This window comes from Leucoraja erinacea, chromosome 5, assembly GCF_028641065.1.
Source record: "Leucoraja erinacea ecotype New England chromosome 5, Leri_hhj_1, whole genome shotgun sequence".
NCBI classification, from domain to species: domain Eukaryota; kingdom Metazoa; phylum Chordata; class Chondrichthyes; order Rajiformes; family Rajidae; genus Leucoraja; species Leucoraja erinaceus.
The window spans coordinates 86,270,862-86,284,505 of record NC_073381.1 but is presented as its reverse complement, the minus strand read 5'-3'; the positions used below and the strand labels follow the sequence as shown (position 1 = coordinate 86,284,505).

Below are 13,644 nucleotides of genomic sequence, written 5' to 3'. Positions count from 1 at the left end.
ATGTCAGTCCTCCACCCAACATTTGCAACAATGGTGCCATCATAAAACACTTACTCCTGCTCCTGCCAGCACAGGAGGGGGTGGGGCCAGGGGAAGTGGAATTGGAAGTGCTGCGGGAGACGGGGAAGTGCAATTGGAATTTTTTTTTTAAGTCCAATTCTGGGGGAGGCAGGGGAGTGGTAGAATCTTACATTAGGGAACGGGTTGCGTTGGGGGACCAGGCCTCCCATGGGGGCTATGGGTGAGTGGTGGAATATTGCGCTGGGGGACCAGGCGTCCCGTCTGACAGGGACCCAGCGGGTCCCACTTGGACTAGTATATCAAACTAAAACGCAATAAGGCAAGGGGCAATTTCACAATCCCATGACTCACAGCGAGTGCTACTTAATGAGATTATTACAAAGTATATGAAACTTTATGCATTAACACAGCCATAATAAGAAATTAAACCCAACTCTACATTTAGCACCTTGTAGCAACACAGATAAATGTATGACATTAAAGAATATTGTCACTATCAATACTCAACATTAAATGCAAGAACCTTACTTTACACACTTTGATATTTAATGAAGGCAGGTTATTTTGATGTTGTTTTTCTTGTTCACTGCTGCTTCCTCTTTCATGTGAGCCCATTGCCAAATCAGTTTGATTCTGAGAGGGTGTGATTTGTTGTAGTGACCTTGAGGGTGGATGAGGTTCAAGCGTGGATTGGGGTTGAGGCTTTAACTGATTAACTGGATGTTTGCACTGCATTTCTCTTTGCTGTTTTCCTTGCTCTTGCACTTGCTGAGGAGTTCCCAAAGCTTGACCAACATGGAAATAAGGATATCGTAGTGCCTATAAAAAAAATGAGAAACCAGTCATTCTGAAATGGAGCCTGCACCGCCATTCAATATGATCACAAAATGCGTGAGTAATTCAGCGGGTCAGACAGCACTTCTGGAGAAACCACATATTTCGCTAGGGCAGCATACAACCCAGCGGTATTAATACTGATTTCTCCAATCCCAAGTAACTCCTGCATTCCCTCCCGTTCCCTCTCAATCAATCAAACTTTATTGTCATCTTGCAAGCAACAGTTGTACAGTGCAAAATGAAAAGACGTTTCCCCAGGGAATACCGGAGCATCGCACATGAAATTTAAAACATTTCACACATAATAACACTAAAAACAATCCAGTCCCTGATGGAACAGTATAAATAGTTAGAAGCAGGTAAAACAACAACGTTAAAATACTGTAAAACCAATCATAAAAATGTCCGGGGTAGCTGATTTGAGTGGCCAGTGCCAGTTATTAAAGTGGCCAGTGCCAGTTATTAAAGTGGCCAGTGCCAGCCGCAGAATCAGGTGACTGAGTACAGTTTAGCAGCCTCACAGCCTGTGGCAGGGAGCTGTTTAGCAGTCTTGTAGTCCGGGCTTTGATGCTGCAATATCTCTTGCCTGATGGCAGGAGATCCAGGTGTATGTGGAGGGGGTGCAGTTTGTCCTTAGCAATTCTCTGAGCTTTTTTCAGACAGCGGCTCTGGAACAGTTCCTGTACCGAGGGTAGGGAGACGCCAATGATCTTCTCTGCTCCCCTCACTACCCTCTGCAGAGCCTTCCTGTCGGTGCTCAAGATCAGTCCGAGGAGGCCTCCAGCTCCATCGACGGTAGGCTGCAGAGCGACCTTAGACATGATCCGGTAAGTAATCGCATCTCCAGCAAGGTAAGAAACTGAAAAAAAGTTTTCTCCGACCCCCTCCCCCACATAAAACAAACCGGAGAACATTTACAAAAAATTTTAAAACGCACTAAAAATAAAAAAAGATGAAAAAACAGACAGGCTGTTGGCGGGGCTGCCAATCGTTCGGCGCCCCTGATGGTATAAACTAATCTGAGCTAATCAAAGAGTGATGCCAGAGATTCTGCTGTCTGGGTGTTGAGAATTCCCTCTTCTACTACACAATCGGAATTGCAGAGCATAAGGATATGTTTGTATTTGACCGTCGTCTTGATGTCCACTTCCCACGTTCATAAAGGTTAGCGATAATCATATTAAAGGAAAATCTCCTCTTGTAAACCAAGACCAGCACATCCTCAATCCTCATTTGTACAAGATAGAAACATAGAAATTAGGTGCAGGAGTAGGCCATTCGGCCCTTCGAGCCTGCACCGCCATTCAATATGATCATGGCTGATCATCCAACTCAGTATCCCGTACCTGCCTTCTCTCCATACCCTCTGATCCCCTTGGCCACAAGGGCCACATCTAACTCTTAAATATAGCCAATGAACTGGCCTCAACTACCCTCTGTGGCAGAGAGTTCCAGAGATTCACCACTCTGTGTGAAAAAAGTTCTCCTCATCTCGGTTTTAAAGGATTTCCCCCTTATCCTTAAGCTGTGACCCCTTGTCCTGGACTTCCCCAACATCGGGAACAATCTTCCTGCATCTAGCCTGTCCAACCCCTTAAGAATGTTGGGTGAGGTGCCATTTCACTGTGTACATTAAGTTGTCCCATTTTTCAAGAAAGGAGGGAGAGAGAAAGCAGGGAATTATAGACCAGTTCGCATGACATTAGTGGCGGCGAAGATGCTGGAGTCGATTATTAAAGAAGTAACAATGGCACATTTGGATAGCAGTAACAGGATCAGTCCGAGGCAGCATGGATTCATAAAGGGGAAATCATGCTTGACAAATCTTCTGGAATTTGTTGAGGACGTAACAAGTAAAATGGACAATGGAGAGCCAGTGGGTGTAGTGCACCTGGACTTTCAGAAAGCCTTTGATAAGGTTCCACACAGAAGATTAGTGGGCAAAATTAGAGCACATGGTATTGGGGGTAGGGTATTGACATGGATAGAAAATTGTGTGGCAGACAGGAAACAAAGAGTAGGGATTAACAGGCCCCTTTCAGAAAGGCAGGTAGTGACTAGTGGGGTGCCACAAGGCTCGGTGCTGGGACCACAGCTATTTACAATATACATTAATGATTTAGATAAAGCAATTAAAAGTAACATTAGCAAATTTGCAGATGACACAAAGCTAGGTGGCAGTGTGAACTGTGAAGAGAGTGCTATGAGGAAGCAGGGCGACTTGGAGTGGTTGGGTGATTGGACAGATGCATGGCAGGTGTGGATAGATGTGAGGTTATCCACTTTGGTAGCAAGAACAAGGAGGCAGGTTATTATCTGAATGGTGTCAGATTAGGAAAAGGGGAAGTGCAACAAGACCTGGGTACATCAGTCACTGAAAGAAAGCATGCAGGTACAGCAGGCAGTGAAGAAACTAATGGTATGTTGGCCTTCATAACGAGAGGATGTGTTGGAGCAAAGAGGTCCTTCTGCAGTTGTGCAGGGCGCTGGTGAGGCCACACCTGGAGTATTGTGTGCAGTTTGTCTCCTAATTTGAGGAAGGACATTCTTGCCATTGAGGGAGTGCAGCGTAGGTTCACAAGGTTAATTCCCAGGATGGCGGGACTGTCATACGACGAAAGAATCGAACGACTGGGCTTGGATTTATTGGAATTTAGAAGGATGAGAGGATATCTTATAGAAACATATAAAATAAGGGATTGGACACACTAGATGCAGGAAATGTTCCCGATCTTGGGTGAGTCCAGAACCAGGGGCCACAGTTTAAGAATAAGGGGTAGGCCATTTAGACCCGAGATGAGGAAAAACCCTTTCACACAGGGAGTTGTGAATTTGTGGAATTCTCTGCCTCAGAAGACGGTGGAGGTCAATTCACTGGATGCAATTAAGAGAGAGTTAGATAGAGCTTTTAGGGCTAGCGGAGTCAGGGGATATGGGGAGAAGGCAGGAACGGGGTACTGATTGTGGATGATCAACCATGATCACAATGAATGGCGGTGCTGGCTCGAAGGGCCAAATGAACTACTCCAGCACCTATTGTCTAGGTACAGTGTCTTCCATAATATTTGGGACAAAGACCCTTTATTTAATTATTTGCCTCTAATGCACAATTTGAGATTTGTAATATTTAATCACATGTGGTTAAAGTGCACATTGTCAGATTTCAATAAAAGCCATTTTTATACATTTTTGTTTCACCATGTAGAAATTACAGCAGTGTTTATACATAGTCCCCCCCATTTCAGGGCACCATAATGTTTGGGACACAGCAATGTCATGTAAATGAAAGTAGTCATGTTTAGTAGTTTGTTGCATATCCTTTGCACACAATGACTGGGTGAAGTCTACGATTCATGGACATCACCAGTTGCTGGGTGTCTTCTCTGGTGATGCTCTGCCAGGCCTGTATTGCAGCCATCTTTAGCTTATGCTTGTTTTGGGGGCTAGTCCCCTTCAGTTTTCTCTTCAGCATATAAAAGGTATGCTCAATTGGGTTCAGATCAGGTGATTGACTTGGCCAATCAAGAATTGACCATTTTTAAGCTTTGAAAAAGCTACTTTGTTGCTTTAGCAGTAGGTTTGGGATCATTGTCTTGCTGTAGAATGAACCGCCGGCCAATGAGGTTTGAGGCATTTGTTTGAACTTGAGCGGATGGGATGTGTCTATACATTTCAGAATTCATTATGCTACTGCCATCAGCAGTTGTATCATCAATGAAGATAAGTGAGCCAGTACCTTCACCAGCCATACATGCCTAGGCCACAACACCCCCATCACCGTGTTTCACAGATGAGATGGTATGCTTTGGATCTTGGGCAATTCCTTCTCTCCTCCATACATTGCTCTTGCCATCACTCTGATATATGTTAATCTTCGTCTCATCTGCCCACAAGATCTTTTTCCAGAACTGTGATTGCTCTTTAAGTACTTCTTGGCAAACTGTAACCTGGCCATCCTATTTTTGCGGCTAACCAGTGGTTTGCATCTTTCAGTGTAGCCTCTGTATTTCTGTTCATGAAGTCTTCTGCGGACAGTGGTCATTGACAAATCCACACCTGACTCTTGAAGAGTGTTTCTGATCTGTCAGTCAGGAGTTTGGGGATTTTTCTTTAATATAGTGAATTCTTCTGTGGAGGTCTTCCTTGGCCTGCCAGTCCCTTTGCAATTAGTAAGCTCATCAGTGCTCACTTTCTTCTTAAGGATGTTCCAAACAGTTGATTTTGGTAAGCCTCAGGTTTGGCTGATGTCTCTAACAGTTTTATTCTTGTTTCTCAGTCTCATATGCCTTCTTTGACTTTCATTGGCACAACTTTGGTCCTCATGTTGATAAACAGCAATAAAAGTTTCCAAAGGTGATGTAAAGATGGAGGAAAGACTAGGCGCTGAGAACTCTCATATACCTGCATTAAGGAGGCAATTAAACACCTGTGAAGCCATGTGTCCCAAACATTATGGTGCCCTGAAATGGGGGGGACTATGTATAAACACAGCTGTAATTTCTACATGGTGAAACCAAAATGTATAAAAAGACCCTTTAATAAAATCTGACAATGTGCACTTTAACCACATGTGATTTTTTTTTTCTATTACAAATCTCAAATTGTGGAGTACAGAGGCAAATAAATAAATGATGGGTCTTTGTCCCAAACATGGAGGGCACTGTATCTATGAAAGAGAGCAGAGAGGATTAACGAGGATGTTGCCAGAACCAGAGGGCTTGACTTTAGGAGCTATTCCACTTGGGTTGCTTAATGATATGATGATATGAACATTGAATTCCCCAATCAAAGGTAACTAACCTGCAAATAATCCATCCTGCTTTCATTTTCCCCTCCCCCTTCTCTTGGCCCCATCTGGTCTTGTACCCATTTCACCCCTACCATCTATATTCCTTGCTCCGGCTTCATAATTCGCACCCTTTCCACCCTTATCTTACACCCTTCGTCTTTTCATCTCCAGCCTTTGTCCAACCATCTGCCTATCAAACCCCTCTGGTCCTAGACTCTCCCACATACCCAAGCATGACACACATTTCCAATTTTATTAAACTAGATAAGGTCATAGGGAATAGAATTAGGCCATTTGACATCCCTTATGCCTCTGTCGTCCCCTTTGCCCAGTTGCAATACCGACATCACCTTCTCCCTCTCACATGGCAGATTAAATAAATTAGATAACCCTTTCAAAGATCATAAGATGACCATTGTAGGCAGCTACAATTCCATTTAATTGTGTATTCTGCTACTTTTATAGCAACAAGCAGTACAATCCATTCTAGTTAGTTGTAAAACATACTTGGATTGGGGTTGGACGTTTCTTGGGGTCCCACTGTAGCATGTCTCTCATGAGTTGAATAGCTTCACCACTTGCATTGGGAATCAGAGTCTTGAGGTTATTTGGTACACACTGTGGCCAGCGGAAGTTCATGGTGGCTGCAAGCTGATAGCCTTCGGACCAATTGTTCTAAGATGTCAATTATAAAGTTTAGACATTAGACAGACAGAAACAGGCTCTTCAGCCCACACCGACCAGCGACCACCCCTTGCACTAACACTATTCAAAACACTAGGGACAATTTACCGATGTCAATTAACCTACAAACCCACACATCATTGGAACGCGGGAGGAGACCGGAATACCCAGAGAAAACGCAAGTAAACCCAGGGAGAATGTTCAAACACCGTAAGAACAGCACCTGTAGTCAGGAATGAACCCAGGTCTCTGACACCGAGACAGCAACTTTTCCAATGCGCCCTTTTAATTTAAAAATATGCTACTTAACGAAGGGTCAAAAAGATGCACGTCATATTTACAGAACTGTTCAAGGGGCTATTACATTTAAATTATGCCACTGTACATAGTTACAACTCTTCCCTTGTTGCCCAAACTACCAATTAATTGAGGCTTCTGAAATCCAATGATATTCTTATATCTTTATCTCCGTATCAATAGCAATGCTGTGTATCAATGCACCGTCAGTCTCGCAAAAATATATACCTCCCGTCATTTTGATTTTCCATACCTTTTTGGGTGTTCCTAAAACTTGGCAAATTTTGAAAATCTCATCTATTTCACTAGACCCAGGAAAAAGGGGTCTTAATGTGTAGAGCTCTGACATTATACAACCAACAGCCCACATGTCAATAGGAGAACTATAATTTGTTGATCGAAGGAGAACTTCAGGGGCTCTGTACCTGTAACAAACAGTAGAGTTTAGTGAAAGATGCAATGTATTGGAATAATCAACAAGAGTTGCTTCTTAAAAGAAAACCAAACTAACTAATTGTTTGGCTTCGCCCCGAATGCAGTGGAGGAGCTCCATCTACTGGTTAACCAAGTTAATTATCCATGAGGGTAGACACAAAATGCTGGAGTAACTCAGCGGGACAGGCATCATCTCTGGAGAGAAGGAATGGTGATGTTTCGGATCAAGGCCCTTCTTCAGACTGATGATTAATCACGATCCGCTTATTTACAAGACAGGCAACACAGAAAATAGTGAATCCTTCTAACTTGGATTTACCCTTGAGGATCTTCAACTATATAGCATGTGACTTAATGAGCAACTTTATATTTTTACAGCCACAATACTTCAAAAATAATCTGTTTAAAATAATACAGATAAATATTCCAGGAATTTTATCAAATAAAGTGTGGCATAGAAACATCGTCACGAGGAAACTAGAATTAGGGGAAAACAAGGTGGTATTTCTTTTCTGCATGTGCCACAAATCTTTTCATTATTGGCTATTGAAGGCATATTATTAAATTTATTGAGGACAGACAGATTTCTGGTCTGATGTGGAGTCATTAGTTTAGAGATACAGCACAAAAACAAGCCCTTCGGCCCACCAAGTCAGCAGCGAGCAGCCATTCCCGCACATAAAGCTCTCCTACACACACGCGGGACAATTTTAACTGAAATGCATTAACCTACAAGCATGTACGTCTTTGCAGTGTGGGAAGACCAGATATTCCGGAGAAAACCCATAAAGGTCATGATGAGAAAATACAAATTCCATACAAACAGCACCCGTAATCAAAATCAAACCCAGGTCTCTGGTGCTGTAAGGCAGCAACTCTACCTCTGCGCCACTCGAGTTGAGGGTTAGGGAGTAGTGCCAAGGACAAAAATCAGAACTATGATTTATTGAAGGGTAGAGGCAACTTAAGAGGCAAAATGGCTTACTCCTCTTTATTTTCTTATGATCCTTGAACCTGCTAATATACAAAAATTAAAACAGATGTCATCACGTTAAATTAATAGCAAAATGGAAAGTGCTGGAGTAACACAACAGGGTCAGGCAGCAACTATGGAAGGAATGGATAGGTGATGCTTTGGGTCGGGACCCTGCTTCAGACTTTGGAGAAGTCAAGTAAAACAAATGAAGAGACAATATAACAAAGGAGTATGAAGGAGGGTTCGACCCGAACTGTCACCTATCCATTCCCTCCACAGATGCTGCTTGACCTGCCGAGTTCCAGCACTTGTGTTTTGCTCAAGATTCAAGTATCTGCAGTTCCTCGAGACCCCAAAATAATATCTTCAGAACAATATGATCTGTTCACAGGGAGTAATAGGCCAAGGGGCTGGGGAGTGGAGGCATCAAATTGTGTGGTTAGAATTATTCTATCTACTTTTCATAAACTAGGTTTCCAAAAGTAATATTCTAGTATTTGTTAGGCTAATCCCCTCCACTTTTGACTGTACATGTATTCATGTTTAGCGTTTTTATAAGCTTTTACATTTTAATACGATAAAACATTTTCTCGTAAACCAAATAGATCAAGGAACTGCAACCCTGAGAATTAAGCTTTTACTCGTTCCGGCAAGAATCAACTCACATGATGTTCATACACTAACTCCCTCAGTTTAAAAATAGTACACTTACAAATAGTGTGCCAGATGACAGGATGTCATGTACAGATGTAAAATTCAAATATTTATAGTCCATATGGTGCACAACTCACAGCCGTCTTTGGCATGATATCGGGCCATATAAAGCCACCCTCATGTTGTAAATAGCAAGCTGAAACGAAGGGGCGTTCTTGTATTAACTGAGTAAATAACAAATCATTCTTACCATCTTGTAGATACGTAATCAGTGTATGGGGGGCGAGATCGAATTTCACGAGCCAGGCCAAAATCTGCTATTTTTACAAGTTCGGGCCCCATACAAAGGAGGTTCTCTGGTTTCATGTCACGATGAAAGAATCCTGGATGAGAAATGTGCAAATCAAAAAAGCAATAGATAAAATAATATCCTGCAATAATACAGCTTCTTCCTTTACCATAATAATCAATGTTACAATCACTACTCTACTTTTCATACAGTTGCATCTAACTGCTTAACGTGACATCCAACAGCACATGGGAACATGATGCACGATCTGATAATCGTGTTCAGCAAGACGAACAGTGAACAGAATTTTCATTTTGGCAAGTTATTCAAATTATATTAACCACGTTAGATTCAATGAATCTAAATCTAAATTAACCACATAAGAATTTCTTCTGTGTTTTGTATAAATTTCTATTTAATATTTTTGGACTTGACAAACATGAAGCGACAAATACAATGGCAATATTTTGTAAGTTTAAACATATTTCCCGGTGAGCGGGGACAAGCCCTCCAATAAGCCTCATAGGCGTGGCTTGCCCACCAAAGACATTCTCCGGCCTTCTCCCCATAACCCCCGACACCGTTACTAACCATGAATCTGCAGGGCTCGAAATTGCCCGGGTGCCAATGACCACCTAAAGTGCCGCCGGGCAACCTAAGTGCTAAGTCATTTTGCCCGGCTTGGCACTGCAGATGCTGGTTTATACCGTAGACATAAAAAACTGGCTCAGCGGGTCAGGCAGCATCTCTGGAGAAAAGGAACGTGACATTTCGTGTCGACGGCGGCAACAGCTGTAGTGCGGGTCAAGGATACTAGGTGCGGGGTGACGGAGAATCGGAGCGAATGACGGGCCCCGCACAGCAGCAGCGACAGTGGTTCCTCCTCCCGCACCCCGCCCGCCATGACAGCGGCCGCTGCTTGCCACTCCGACAGCGGCGCTTTCAAAACAACCCCTGCCCCACGCAGAGGCCGGGAGGAGCGAGCGAGTGGGAGAACAGGATGCCACCTTCTGCCGTCTGAAGCGTCTACACCGCTCGGCCCCGCACCTTGCTGGTGGCTGGAGGAGGGGAGGCGGTGGCGAGGAGATCCCAACTGCCTCCCCCCCCCCTTTGACGGTGGCTGGTGGTGGACAGAGGTGGCCAAGGCAGCGGGGCAATGATGCCGGTGTTGTCTGAGGAGCGCTGACCTTCCTTCCTCCCCCCCCCCCCCCCCCCCCCGGTCTCTCTCCCCGTCTGTCTGTCTCTCTCTCTCTCCCCCCCCCCCCTTTATCCTGGGACCCCTCCTCTCAACCACACACTGATCCCTATTCCCGCCTCTATTCAGTCCTCACTGACATCCCCTGTGCTCCCCTCCCCATTTACCCCCCTCCCATCTATTCATCCTGCACTGATCTCCCTATCCACCTCACATTGATTCTCCTGCCACCTCCCATTCATCCTGCACTGCTCCCACCCATCCATCCCGCACCGATCCCCCATCCATCCTGTAGTGATCCCCCCATTCATCCTGCACAGACCCTCCAATCCACACTGTACTGACCTCTGCATTCATCCTGTACTGATTCCCCCTCATTCAATAAGAATGGGGGGGGAAATCAGTCTGAAGAGCCTATTTCCTTCGCTCCATAGATGCTGCCTCACCCGCTGAGTTTCTCCAGCATTTTTGTCTACCCCATTCATCCTGTACTGATCACCCCCCATTCATCCTGTACTGACCCCCCCCCCCCATCCACCCTGCACTGTTTCCCCCCCCCCATCCATCCTGCACAGATCCCCCCCGTCCATCCCGTACTGATCCCCCACATTCAACCCCACTGACATCCCCCGCGCTCTCCCCTCACAATTGTATCTACTACAACCAACACGCACTAATTCTCCAGCCTCAATCCATCCATTCCGCACCGATTGCCTTCTCAGACCCCCCCCCCACCAAATGTGTTTTAATACCCAATGTTATTATTTGTTTTTAATCCATAAAGATGGATTAATAAAATTGTGAACACGTGAAACATTAAAACCGCAGTGTTCGATTGTCACTGCTACCGTTGACACGCTTTTACATAATTCATTTTACCGGCAAATCAATGCTCTTAATATGGAGTATCAGTACAGTATTTTACAGTCAATCATATACATCACACATTTGGTCAGGAGATATTTCAGTTAAAATGTTTACATTAATTCTGAAGTGGGAATGATGGAAACAGCGTATATCAATAATCTTTTTTAAATCCGATGCGTACAAACTGGGTATCTTCATTGCTGTTCATAACATGTACGTCAAATCTGAATGTTCGGTAATGTGGCGTTTTGACACTTTTAAACATATTACCAAAAGAACATTTGCTGCAGTTATGTCCTTTGACCATCTCTTGTCAGTTAGTGTGATGTTTAACCTGTCAGATGGGTATAGTCGGTTTTAACAGCTATTATCATAAAATGTAGTTTTGATATTTCCTTGCAACCTGTATATTTTGGTGTTGATAAATTATGTGGGAAGCAAGAGTGTTTCTGTACCAATAGCAATAACGACCCATGCTATGGCCATGTCATGATAATTTTCGGTCCTTCACAGAGAACATGCTTGTATCAAATCAATCTGTAGTGTGCATGGTTAAGCATATATGTTACCATGGTCCAGGATTTATTGACACAGGTTGATCATACGCTGAATAATCCAACCACATTTTTGTTTGGAAGTGGAAAGAAATAATAGAAATTGCATTAATTGGAATTTGTAAAAAGAGTTGAGATACTGTATTATAATTTTGCTACATGTCATTGTGGTATACATCATGTCTTGATTGGTAAATATGTTTAGTTTGTGACTTTATTTGAAGCAGAAATGATATGTGAATGCTTCATTGAGCATAATTCCGACTGGTAACTACGCACTTCGCCCGAGCACATTATCGTACGCGTCATGCAAACCGTCTTAAATGACCACCTAAACTGTCATTTGGCAACCTAAAAAACTGCCTAGGTTGCCCGTCTGGCAACAGGGAAAATAAAGTTAAGTGAGAGCCCCGAGTCAATATCCACCTTAAAAATATCCAATGATTTGGCCTACACGCCCATCTGACATGACAGAAGTTTGCTTTTATCCATGTTTGGACCAAGGCTCCATTTAAACAGAGCTTCAGTGAATAGATTATTTGTGAGGGAGTACTGTTTGAGAGCATGGCTGTCAACCCCTTCCAACACTTAAAGCATGCTCAAATGTAGACTAATTAAAAGCGCTACCTCCCAAATACATGCTTTACAGAGCAAAAGTATTCACCGTCTAAGGTCCAGTGGCATGTTTCTTTAACAACCACCCTCATTACCAGAAAAACTTAATTTTTAATGGAAGTGCAAAAATAACAAAAAAATATATAAAATACTGTAGTAACTCCGTGTGTATGCAGCATCCCCGGAGAACATGGATAGGTTTCCTTTCAGATTCAGACTTAAGAAGGGTCCTAACCCAAAAGGACACCTACCCGTGCTCTCTGGGATGTTGCCTGATCTGCTGAGTTACTCCAACACTGTGCTTTTTTTTCTTCAAATCGACATCTGCAATACCTTGTTACTGCATAAATAACAACTTATATAGAAACCTCCAAGTGTGGATTGAATTATATTAATAAACAGATCAAAAATAACCAAAGAGCAAAAATCAATACGCAAGCTCTTTCCACTCTGCCATACTGACAACCAGATCACACAAATTGCATTTTAGCAATGGACATTAAAATCATTCATTTTAGTTTTCGAAGCTTGAAAAGTATTCTTAAATTCCTTGATTATTATTTTCCTCAAGTAATTTTGAATACCTACCGTGTTTGTGGATAAAAGCCAAACCTTGAAGTATCTGATACATGATGTTTCTTATGGATGATTCGGGAAACAGGCGGTTCCTGAAATTAAAAATCTAGTGTAAGCATCAACAAATAAAAGATGCTATTATTCTGTTGCACTTAAGTGTTGCCCTATAAACATTAACCATGCCTACTAATATTGAGTCATTGTGTTATCCAAATAGCCTTGACAGGGCACAGATATGTTAATGGCAAAACTAAATTGTTGAAGAATTCAAGACAGCAACAAGCTTCAGGAAAAAAATTCCAGATTAGCACTAAATGGTGCAATTTTAAACCACCACTTAAGAACCTGAGCTAATTGTATGGAAATCCTTGGAAGTTGGTAGAAAAAGACGAAAAGGCGGTTAAAACACCATTTTAAATCCTTCACTTTAAGTGATGCAAGGTCATGACTTAAGGCATTATTTTAAAAATAAGAGTTTCCATTTCGGGGTATCGCACTTAGAGAAGACGGTTACAGTTATAAAGTTGCTAGAACGAGGAAACATATTTTTAAGGTGGAGATTGTTAGATTCTTGATTAGTACAGGTGTCGGGGATTATGGGGAGAATGAGGTGGAGAGGGAAAGATAGATTTGATAGGCCAAATGGCCTAATTCTTCCCCTAGAACATGAACTTTCAGTTATATACATAGATTGAAAAGTTCTACTTTTGAGGAGAAAATTCAATGATTAAAGAGGATTTGATACGTTCATCGAAAACATAGGATTTTGCTGGTAGTAAAAATGATTAATGGCAAATGGCAAAGAAACTGACTAAAATAAAATGTTACACACTATGTTGCCACAGTCTGATTGTA

The 13,644-nt window shown here is 42.7% G+C and overlaps 1 protein-coding gene across 3 annotated transcripts in view; it reads right to left on the bottom strand.

The window, feature by feature from the left end:
* LOC129697525 (serine/threonine-protein kinase ICK-like) overlaps positions 1 to 13,644 on the bottom strand; it is a 44,897-nt gene that overhangs the window by 10,936 nt on the left and 20,317 nt on the right. For 2 of the 3 annotated variants that reach the window (XM_055636175.1, XM_055636173.1), the window contains 5 exons: positions 12,802 to 12,881; positions 8,944 to 9,076; positions 6,882 to 7,053; positions 6,155 to 6,322; positions 550 to 840 (listed from right to left, as the gene is read on the bottom strand). In XM_055636175.1, coding sequence (XP_055492150.1) covers positions 550 to 840; positions 6,155 to 6,322; positions 6,882 to 7,053; positions 8,944 to 9,076; positions 12,802 to 12,881 — 844 coding nt within the window. The remainder of the gene's footprint in view (positions 1 to 549; positions 841 to 6,154; positions 6,323 to 6,881; positions 7,054 to 8,943; positions 9,077 to 12,801; positions 12,882 to 13,644) is intronic. The other variant, XM_055636176.1, reaches the window with a different exon arrangement.